The following is an 11,286-nucleotide window of genomic DNA, read 5'->3' as shown; positions in this document are numbered from 1 at the left end:
ACGTGATTCCCAGTCATTTTAACACAAACCAGGCACTCAAATCCCTTAGCCCCGTAGTCTTGGCCTACAATCGTTATGTTTAACCAATGGGAATTTTCCAAATGCTAAACATCTACCTGCTGTTTATGAATGTGGCCCTGGTAAACAAAACACCTCTTCCCAGCCCCGCCCCCAAATGATGATAATGATGCATCATTTTCTTTTTTTAATAATAATAATTATAACAATAATAATAATAATTACAAATAAAAAGCCAGAAATGCTGTAGACCAAGTGGATTCTCGCTATTAAACACTAGTGCAGTTGGGGATTTCCTTTGTGCTTTCGCTGTTAGCAATTGTTGAGATGCTTCCTGCAGAAGACAAGAGGGAGAAAAGGGTCAGGGTAGGTCAGGAAACGGCCCAGTCTGTCGCCTCTTGCCCACGGGCAATGGGTACAGATGAGCCACAGTGCAGCAGGACACAGTCCCGAGCCTAGGGAGAGAATTCGGTGGCTGGTGGGGAGATGTACCCCACACTTCTTGCAATAGTAGGAAACTGATCACATGGGATACACCCACCTGAACCTAACTGGGCTTGCTCAAGGGTTCCCAGCCTTGGGCTGAATCCCCCACCCCAACATCATGGGAGTCCAGATCACACACATGGGGGAGGCTCACAACACCCCTCCCCACCAAGCCATCACACATCGCCAAATGGCAGTGGGGTCCCGGCTAGCGGGGAAGGGGGAATCCCAGTATGGAAAAGGCCGAGAACAGAGGAAAGTGCAACATAACCTAAGCTCCCCGCTCTGGAGGGGAACTTCTTCCTGACCCGAGATGTGGCCATCAGTTCAACTCTGTGCACGTGAATACGAAACCCCCGCAGCGAGGTGTCCCTTCCCATTCACACCCTGAGGTGCCTTTGCTACCCAGGCCATTGTCCATTTGGTTTCCTGAACCCTGGTGACCTGGATTCTGCAACTCTCCAGGGCCAGCGTGCTCTCCAGGTTGATCACTGCTCGCCAAGAGGCAGTCGTGCCTTACCTATAACCCGTGTATCCAGTTCTTTCTCCATTAGCTCCTCAGGGTCAGTGAACTCACTCAGCGCGATCTTGGGGGCACTTTCGCTTTGGCTGACGGAACCAATCATCTCCTGTTCCTTGTCGTGCTGGACTTGAGCGTAGATGTTAACCCACGGGATTTTCCTGCCCGGGAAAGGGAAGCAAGAGGCATTTTTTAGGTGGTGATCTTTGGCATTGCAGAACTGAGTTCATTAGAGCAATTAAACCATAAGAACGGCCATACTGGGTCGGCCCAAAGGTCCATCTAGCCCAGTATCCTGTCTTCTGACAGTGGCCGATGCCAGGTGACCCAGAGGGAATGAACAGAACAGGGAATCATCAAGTGATCCATCCCCTGTCGCTCATTCCCAGCTTCTGGCAAACAGAGGCTAGGGACACCATCCCTGCCCAAACCAGGAATAACCCCCATGGCGTGGTAACCAAGACACTGTGGCTATGAACTATTCTATGCCTAGGGAAAGCATGCTGGAGTCACGGAGCCAGATCCTTCAAGCTGCCAAGGAAACGCCCACTGATTCCCATAGGAGTTAAACGCACCCAGCACCTCTCAGGGGTGTTTAGCACCTAGCAGGATGCGACATCGTATGGAGAGTATGTTGGCTCTTTAGTGATTGACCAATGAATTATCATCCTTTGGATTCTGGTAGCACTTGGATGCTTCCACCAAGCTCCATTGCTAGGTGTTGCACATACATATAGTAAGAAATGGTCCTTGCCCCAAAGAGCTACTAATCAGAATTGATAAGACAGGGAAAAGGCAGAAGAACGGTTTTATTACCCTCTGTTTGCAGGTGAGGAACGGGGATGTGTGGAGAAATAAGTGACCTGCCTGAAGAGTAGATGAGCTGGCCATTTCAGACCAATAGGAACAGTGTTTGCATCCCAGAGCTTGTTAGCGGGGTTTGTGTGTAGTCCCCTCCCGGAAGCTGGCTTTTAGATAACCCACCCCTCTGAAATGACCCCATTTGTGCCACTCCAGGCATAAGGCAGAGCAACAGATGTTGGCTTCAAAGGAAGCTCTGTCAAGGGCCACCTCTGGATGTTAGCTTCTTTGCTGCCAAAGAGTCAGATCCTCTCGGGTGTAAATTGGCTCGGCCCTATTGACCTCACTAGATCTGTGCTGATTTACACCAGTGAGATTCCGGCTCCAAATCTCCCGTGCTGTCATGTTAACTTGATATTTCTTTGTTATCAACAGACATCAGGATATATGTGTCATGTTCAGGAGCAGTGAAAAGTGTTAATGTTCTCCTCCTGAATCCCCATGCTCTCTCCCTCTCTCAGGGTATTTCTTCACTATGGAGATTTGGCACAGCCCTGCAGAGTAGACACAGCTTACACCAACAGGAGGGTTTTCACTAGTGGTACTCTTCTGTCGATGTAGCCGCATCTACAAGTGTTGACCAAGCCCCTCACACTCTCTTTCCCCATCTCTTTTGGGAGAAAAAGAGCAGCCTCTGCTAAGTGCAGCCACCTGCTCAGCCTGAGTATGCACTGCTAAGGAACAGGGCTCACTGAACACCTGGCAGGGAAAGGTGAGCTTCGGCTCATGAGGCTATCACTTAAAAATGTAAAACGCGTCTCTATTCTACAGCAAAGTCCACACATCGCAGTTCTGTGATTGTAAACTGCATGCCTTGATCAGCAGCAAAAGAGTTAACGGTGCTTACAGGCCAATGCTCACCACGAGGCTTTGGTGTCCACCCCTTGCGGAGATGACTGGGAGGCTCACACCTGGGAGCTATTAGTGTAGGCTGTCTGCAGACTCAGGTAAACAGCCCTGCTTACATTCCATTCGTATTCTGGAGGCTGCTTTCCCAACCAATACAGGCCAGAGATTCCCACCGCCACCACCAGTGACAGCTGGAGAATAAAACAACAGCCACCAACTATACCCAAGAATTTTTGCCAATAATAATGGACAAAGAATGAACCAAGCAGGGTAAATGGGAAGGAGAAGAATAGAATAGACCCAACCAGGTGTAAGGTGAAAACAAGTCCAGCAAGGAATGGAGGGGAAGAGTACATCAGGAAGACGGTGCAAAACTCTCCAGCAATGGATAAGGGGTAGGAGAAGGCTCTATCCGTCGGGTGAAGGGAACCAGAGTCTGAAAGGGCCGGAACAGTCCAATCAAGGTTTGAGAGTGAACAGGAAAACTCCAGTTAGGATCAAAGGGCCCAGAACACTCCAGATGAGCCTGTAGCTGCAGGGAATCTCAGCTCTGTTTTCAAAGGAAGCAGCAGTAGGAAAGTTACCATCTTAAATTGTGAGCGGGGTGGCTGTGTGTAAAAGAGTTCTCTGCTGCTGCGTGGAACAAAGCCTCCAGCTGCCGCTGGGAACCAGAGAGGAAACAAATCCACGCACACAAACAACCCCCATCACACATCTGCCCTCAGAGTCCCCCAAAGGCGCAAATCCAGTGCCAATCTATAAGAAAGGGAATCGCAGACCAGTCACTTTAACTTCAGTACCCGGAAAGATAATGGATCAAATAATGAAGCAATCGGTTTCACCTAGAAGATAATAAGGTGATAAGTAAGGGTCAGCATGGATCTGTCAAGAACAAATCCTGTCAAACCAACCCGATAGCTTTCTCTGACAGGGAAACAAACCTTGTGGATGGGGGGAAGCAGTAGATGTGGTATATCTTGACTTTAGTAAAACTTTTGATACTGTCTCGCATGACCGTCTCATAAACGGAAATGCAACCTAGATGGAGCTACTATAAGGTGGGTGCATAACTGGTTGGAAAACCCTTCCCAGAGAGTAGTTATCAGTGGTTCACAATCATGCTGGGAGGGCATAATGAATGGGGTCCCGCAGGGATCCGTTCTGGATCCAGTTCTGTTCAAGATCTTCATCAATGATTTAGATAATGGCATAGAGAGTACAGTTATAAAGTTTGCCAATGATACCAAGCTGGGAGGTGTTGCAAGTGCTTTGGAGGATAGGATTAAAATTCAAAATGATCTAGACAAAGTGGAGAAATGGTCTGAAGTAAATAGGATGAAATTCAATAAGGACTAATGTAAAGTACTTCACTTAGGAAGGAACAATCAGTTGCACACATACAAAATGGGAAATGACTGCCTAGGAGGGAACAGTGCGGAAAGGGATCTGGGGCTCATAGTGGATCACAAGCTAAATATGAGTCAACAGTGTGATGCTGTTGCAAAAAAAGCAAACATCCGTCTGAGATGTATTGGCAGGAGTGTTGTAAGCAAGACACGAGAAGTAATAATTATGCGCTGATGCGGCCTCAACTGGAGTATTGTGTCCAGTTCTGGGAGCCACATTTCAGGAAAGACGTGGACAAATTGGAGAAAGTCCAGAGAAGAGCAACAAAAATGATTAAAGGTCTAGAAAACATGACCTCTGAAGGAGGATTGAAAACATTGGGTTAGTTTACTCTGGAGAAGAGAAGACTGAGAGGGGCAATGATAACAGTTTTCACCTACATACAAGATTGTTACCAGGAGGAGGGAGAAAAATTATTCCCCTTAACCTCTGAGGATAGAACAAGAAGCAACGGGCTTAAATTGCAGCAAGGGAGGTTTAGGTTGGACATTAGGAAAAACTTCCTAACCATCAGGGTGGTTAAGCACTGGAATAAATTGCCAAGGGAGGTTTGGAATCTCCATCATTGGAGATTTTAAGAGCAGGTTAGACAAACACCTGTCAGGGATGGTCTAGATAATAATCAGTCCTGCCATGAGTGCAGGGATCTAGACTAGATGATCTCCTGAGGTCCCTTCCAGTCCTATGATTCTCTGATCCCCTCCACATACACACACTCCTTTCACAGCCAGGGTTCCAACAGGTTGCAGCAGGGATCTCTAACGTATCTGCTGAGTCTATTACTTACGGACTCATAATAAGGAGGCTGCGTGGAAGCCAGCGGTGTGCCAATTCTATAAATCTGCAGAATTAAAAATTCATGCAGCCACATGCTCCCCCCTTCTCTAAACAGAAGCTTGGTATTCAGACAGTAATTCTAGCTAATCATAAAAGTACACACTGCCGATGGACCGACAGCTCGGAGGAAGTGGGAGACGAGCGTTTACTTTACGCCCATTTCTCCGTCGACAGCTGCTGCACGCTTTAATTTCTAAGCCAAAGAGGCAGTGGGCTTGGGGTTTGAGCGTGTTTTCTGCTCCGTTACCCAGCACTCGGGGTTCCGGATTTCACCCCAACCTTTGTCATTTGCAGTGGCGTGTGCTGGTTTGGACAAAGCAGCTAATAATGTAGTCCCAGCACCCATTTAACAAGCTCTGATTTAACCACAGTGCGGTGCTACAGCTCAGACCTGTCCAGCCCCACATCTCTGGAGAGAGTGTAGGGTCTGGGTTCCCCACCCCTGGGGCACAGCAAAGTCATACCAGGCACCTGTGTAATGATCCCGCCTGGGGAGGTGGGGAGGGCATATAAGGTGGGGAGCACTTTTCAGGGGGGTGGCCAGGTTCAGAGAGGGTGCATTTAGGATGCCACGGATGCTGTGGCATTGGGGTTATCTTTCTGCGCACACTGGAATGTGGCCCCCTTTGCCAAGCTGCCTGGTACCTCTTTGCACAGGTGCCAACTTTCTTCTTCCCAGGTGGGTGCTCCACACCTGCTCCACCTCAAGGTCCCAGGCCCACTCCACCCCTTTTCCCGCAGGCCCTGCCCACCTCTTCCTGCCCTTGCTCCACCCCCTCCTCCCAGCGCCTCCCCCCCGCCGCTGAACAGCTGATCGGTGGGACCCACCAAACAGCCAACTGGCAGGTGGGTGCTGAGCACCAACTATTTTTCTCCCAGGGGTCCTCCGGCCCCCGAGACTGACTCCTCTTTACTAGCCCGCTCCCCTTTTACCAAGCCCCAAACACAACTCGATCAGAAAGCCTCCTGTGGGGCCACAGGCAGGGGAGGAAAGATTTGGGATTTTGCATCACTCCGAGAGGAAGGTTCGATAGAAGTCCAGCCTCTGGTCCCCACATTCTAGGACAGAGGTGTCATCTCACTGCACCTCCTGTCCCTGGAATAGCATCCCATGCACAGGAGCAGGGCTGGCACTCCGTTGGCAAGCTGCATTTCAGCACAGCGCGGGAGCAGAGAGTAACAGTGAAGTGGCTTTGTGCCATCGACTTGACAAGCGTAGGAGACTGAAACGCTGCATCTGAGCAGAGGAAAAACCTGGGCACTAAGGGCTTGATCCTACTCTCCTGAAATCAATGGAAGCTTCCCCACTCACTTCAATGGACGTAGGGATCAGAGCACTCGATTCCCATTGACTTCAGTGGGCTTTGGATCAAGCCCTTCAGCGACGGTGCCAGTCAATTTCAATTTAAAAAGCTCAGAAACGAGCGGCCGTTCCTTTTTATAAGGACAACGATATTGATTTCAATCTGGAGCATATAGTCCAGGCCCCTCTGAGTGACCGCTTTCCACTCTCGAGACCCCAGCCTGGCTACAACCCAGTAATGCCTTAGAAGGCACAACCTTACATGGTGCCGAAGAAGCGTCAGAGAGAAAGGCTCTGCTCTGGGAGTTAGAAGCTTAAAACGTATTCATGCCTGGAATCAACAAATCAGATCCAATCTGTAGTTCCAGTACAGTACAAACAGCTGCAGGGCTGGATCTGGGCATGCAGCATATTTAACACGGCAGGAACCTTACTGGGTGCAAAGATTACCCTAAGAAGCTCCATAAGCCTAAAACGCATCCCCATTAGGCAGCCATTCAGCAAACAAATCACACTTGCCCCATAGTTTTCTTTGATAACTCGAGACAGCACAGTATAATGAACACAATGCATGTCCTGACTGCTGCTCGGGAACGGGGGGTTTATATTAAAGTCTGGTTCCGGCACCTTCGCACTTAACATGGAAGTATCTGTTCTCTGCGTGTCAGACACAGACAAGCTCCCTGTTGGGTCACGACAGCTGTGGGAGATGGTGGCAGGTTCCATGATATCTACGGATACCGAATGATCCGCTGAATTTGGATTTTGAACATCCCCCGGGGCCCTCTACACCGAGGGCTGTTCAAACTCGGGTCCTGGTTCAAGCCCGTCTCCAGTGCTGATGCAAGACACAGCTTGATTTTTCAGGTCCTAATGAGCATTCACAGTGAGTTACGTGGGAAAAAATGTCATCTGTTGATCTGAGAGCGGGACAGACGTGATGTGGAAGTGACAGAAGGTGATTAACACTGGCTCCCACAACGTCATGTGCACCCTGCTCAATGGAGGGCTGCTGCATTCTAATGCTAGCACTCAGCAGGGGAGGGGCGACATTGCATTCAGGCTGAATACAGAGATTAACTGTGGTGAGCAACACGTGGAGACAAAGCTCATCTCCTGGGACCAGGCAGCAACAGGAAACAAATATCAAAGGCCTGATTCTCCTGTGTCTCCACCTGTGCAAAGCGGCTGTAAAACGCTACGCCCTTGGGAGATGTTTGCTTTACTCTTGCTTTTTGTATGTGTGAGCACCAATGCAAAGTGCAGAGCAGTGCAGAAGGGAGCTGGGAAAACCTCAGGTTATCCTCTGTCCTTCCACCCCCCGTTATGTAAATCATTGTCCATCATCGCTAAGATAAGAAAACGTCACTAGGTCCCAGCTGTCCAAACACAGCAGAACACTGCAGGTCTGCAATCCTAATGGGCGGCCATATTTTGGATGTGCTGTATGTGCACCTTGTACCCGGGTAAGTCATTGTCCACTTGGCAGTACCTTCGACTGCCTGGCCTACTGGAAATGTGGCAGCAAGTCCAGCGTCTGGCACAGCCCTTGCAGACAAGCACATTTCATCTTTTTGGCTAGGGGAGGGTAATTACATTACTGAGAATCCTAAATCAGTCTAAACCAAGGGCTAGCTTCTCAGCTGAGGTAAACAGGTGGAGCACCACTGAATGCAGTGGATCACATACTCAGCTGATGTAAATCAGGGTAGCTGCATGGAAGCCAAGAGGCTGGATTTCCAGCTGATGGAAACTGACACAGCTCCACAGAAAACAAGGGAACTATACAGGTCAAAGGAGGTTCTGGCCCCAAATCCCACCTACCATTCAATCGTAGAGCCCCCATACCAAGGAGCAAAGCTCTCCCGCTCTAAACGCCGGATTTTCAGCATCCCTTTGCCAGGCTTCCCTGGAAACAGCTGCCTCCCTGGATAGCTTCTCAACATACCTTTTAAATTTGTAGATTAAAAAAACAGCCAAGCCGACAAAGACCACAGACAACAACATCAACATCGCCGAACTGCTGTGCCCGGTGCTGGAGTCCACGAGCGGCGCTGCAAAGAGAAAGGGCAGACAATTATATTGGGAAGCCATTAACCAGGGGGGTCTGGGCACCTGTGATAACTGAAGGGGGCGGGAGGGAGCTCCCTTTTCTGGACACCCAGCCAGCCAGTTAGCTGTGAAATCCCTGTTAGGAGCTGTTCTCTACTTGCCTTATCTGTAAAGGGTTAAAAAGTCCGCAGGTAAAGGAAGGGAGTGGGCACCTGGCCAAAAGAGGCTAGAACTTTTTAAAACTGGACAAAAACTTTCCCTTTGTGTCTGTTGTTGTTCTCCGGGGAAGAGGGAACAGGGCAGCAGTTATGCTGTGAGAAGCTGAAGGCCAGGTATGAAAATCATCAGAATCATACCTAGAGAGTGCTTATTTGGAAACCCAGCTATGCAAGTAGATTAGAAAATGTGTAGGAAGACGTGATTAGGTTTATTTCTTATGGCTAGTGGACTCCTCTGTGCTAACCCAAATGCTTTTGTTTTGCTTGTCACCTTTAAGCTGGTTCTCAAGAAAGTTATTCTCCATGTTTAATTTTTGTAAGTGGGAGTTCTAAATCTAGTAAAAGCCTAAGATCCAGACGTATTTTCCTTCTTTTTGTTTTTAATCATATTTACCTTTTTTAAGAACAGGATTGGATTTTTGGTGTCCTAAGAGGTTTGTGCACATGTTGTTTTTTAATTGGCTGGTGGTAACAGCTGATTTCTTTGTTTTCCTTTCTCAGCTCTTCCCCAGGGGGCGGGGAGGGTGAAAGGGCTTGAGGGTACCACACAGGAAGGAATTCCCAAGTGCGCCTTCCTGAGTTCCAAGGGGTTTTGCATTTGGGTGGTGGAAGCATCTACCCATCCACGGTCAGAGAGAAGCTATAACCTTGGGAGTTTAATAGCAGCCTGGAGTGGCCAGTATTAATTTTTAGAGTCCTTGCAGGCCCCACCTTCTGCACTCGAAGTGCCAGAGTGGGGAATTGGCCTTGACAGCACCAGGCAGCCGAACCTGCTTCTCTCTTTGCAGCGTCTGCTTTCCTATCTCTGCTGCATGGGACATGCTGTTTGAGCAAAGCCAGCTGGTATGAGACAAATCAATTCCCCTGCTTCGAAAGAGAAGCTCCTATTTGAGCTGGCGCTGCCCTGTAACAGCTCCTGATAACAAGGCAAAAGCAGGCTGTGCTCAAACAAACTAACTGCTCCCATGTTAACTCTTCGGGCTGTCTCGTTTGAAGCTTTCACTGGGGCTGGAGCAGAGGCATAAAGGTTTTGAAGGGTGATTCTATAAAACTGGTGCTGAGATGTTATTTTGTTAGCTTATGCTGGAGATGAGCCCAAAGCAAAACCCCTCCAACCAAACAGCCTCCTACTGCTTCCTAAATTCCACAGCAGTTTGCACCTGTATTGATATGGTTTGGGTGGTTTCTAATAGAGTGTATGTAGTGCCTTGCGTGGGTATTTGCTCCCACAGCTTGTCTGGGGCAGAATTCTCATGGCTTAGTGGTCAGTGTGCAAGACTGGGACTGAGAACTAAGAACTCCTGAGTTTAATCCCAGCACTTAGCTTCTTGCAAATGATTTTAAGTAGCAGCTGAACTTTCCTGGACCTGCAAAGAACATTTGATCCGGGTTAATTATTACAACTCTCCATTGCTTATATAGCACCGCAGACATGGAGGTGTCTACAGGGACCAAGCCACTCATGGTCCCTGCCCCGATTCTTACAATCGAAGGGGCTGATACTGCCGGCATCCTGTTCTCAGAACTCCCTCTGACTTTCACGGAAGCACCCAGCCTGCGGAAAGCTTGGCTCAGACTCTCATTCCTGGAAAAGGGCTGGAGCTCCTGAATCTAAACGCGGTAAAGGGAGGGACCTGAAGCAAAAGCTCAGACCCAAACGGCCCTAGATTGTGGGAGGCTGGAAGACTGTGCAGAATCTTCACCTGGAGCTGAATTTTTCAGTTGCAGTATCTATAACAAATACTGAATCCTGAACTTGGGGATCTGGGTACAGATCTGACACATTAATTCTAACCGGCTGTCCACCCCTGACCATCAGGGTCTCCCCCAGAGGGAACAGTCTGAGAGGGGCTTTTTGTTGGTGTGGAGCCTTATGTTTATACCACCGAGAAGGAATTTGCTTCCGAATAAAAGCAATCTCAACGACTTAAATTAACCAGTGTCCGGCTGCCCACGGCCACCTATGGCCTGAGCAAAGGCAGCAGGTGGGAGAGAGGTCACAAGCCATGGTCTAAGCTAGTTGTTGGCTCTCTGAACGTTTCATGAATGAGGAATGTGAATCTCATTATTCTATGGGACAAACTCAACGGGAACCAGAAACCCCATTGAGATATTGCACGTCGGACCTGACCAGGTACTTGCAAGAGATGGTCAGCAAGAGCAAAAGCTAAAAGCTCTCCGGCTTTTCATCTCTCACTAAGAGCACCGTGTCAGGGTGGGCTGCATGGCTGCCGAGGTTGGAGGGGACGCGTTCTGATGTAGTGTGAAGATGGAGATGGATAGCCAGTGCTTAATCTTAATGAGGGCTAATTTGTAGAGATGGGTCACTCTCAGGGCAAGTGTTCCTCTGCCAGATGCCGAGATTTCCCTCTCCTACATTCCATGCTCATTGAAAGAGCAGCAGCTTCCTGTATAGGACTGTTATAGCGAGGATAGAACTGGCTGGGAATTTTGGGGGGAAGTGTTTTCTTGTTGGAAAATGATGATTTATTGAAATCTAAACTTTTCATGTGACTGTATCAGCCTCGATGGAACTTCCATTGGGAAGGTTTCTCAGGTCCAGGATGGAATTTCTGGACAAAGACAAAGAGAGAGACTCCAGCTGTTAGAGCACTCATCCTGGGCATGGGAGCCCCAGGTTGATGTCCCTGGTCTGAATCAAGCAGAGCAGGGACTGGAACCTGAATCTCTCACACCCTACACGAGTGCCCCTAATCACAGAGACTACGGGCTAT

General features: G+C 48.8%; 1 protein-coding gene across 10 annotated transcripts in view; it reads right to left on the bottom strand.

The window, feature by feature from the left end:
* Nucleotides 1-232: 232 nt before the first annotated feature.
* The window catches only part of SORCS3 (sortilin related VPS10 domain containing receptor 3), a 522,792-nt gene continuing 511,738 nt past the window's right edge, over nucleotides 233-11,286 (bottom strand). For all 10 annotated transcript variants that reach the window (XM_039481980.1, XM_039481984.1, XM_039481985.1 and 7 more), the window contains 3 exons: nucleotides 8,230-8,335; nucleotides 1,025-1,185; nucleotides 233-352 (listed from right to left, as the gene is read on the bottom strand). In XM_039481980.1, the coding sequence (XP_039337914.1) occupies nucleotides 288-352; nucleotides 1,025-1,185; nucleotides 8,230-8,335 (332 nt within the window). In that variant the 3' untranslated portion in view covers nucleotides 233-287. The remainder of the gene's footprint in view (nucleotides 353-1,024; nucleotides 1,186-8,229; nucleotides 8,336-11,286) is intronic.

Source organism: Mauremys reevesii, linkage group 7 (genome assembly GCF_016161935.1).
Source record: "Mauremys reevesii isolate NIE-2019 linkage group 7, ASM1616193v1, whole genome shotgun sequence".
NCBI classification, from domain to species: domain Eukaryota; kingdom Metazoa; phylum Chordata; order Testudines; family Geoemydidae; genus Mauremys; species Mauremys reevesii.
Note: the sequence above shows the minus strand (reverse complement) of the source record. Positions and strands in the feature narration are given on the sequence as shown.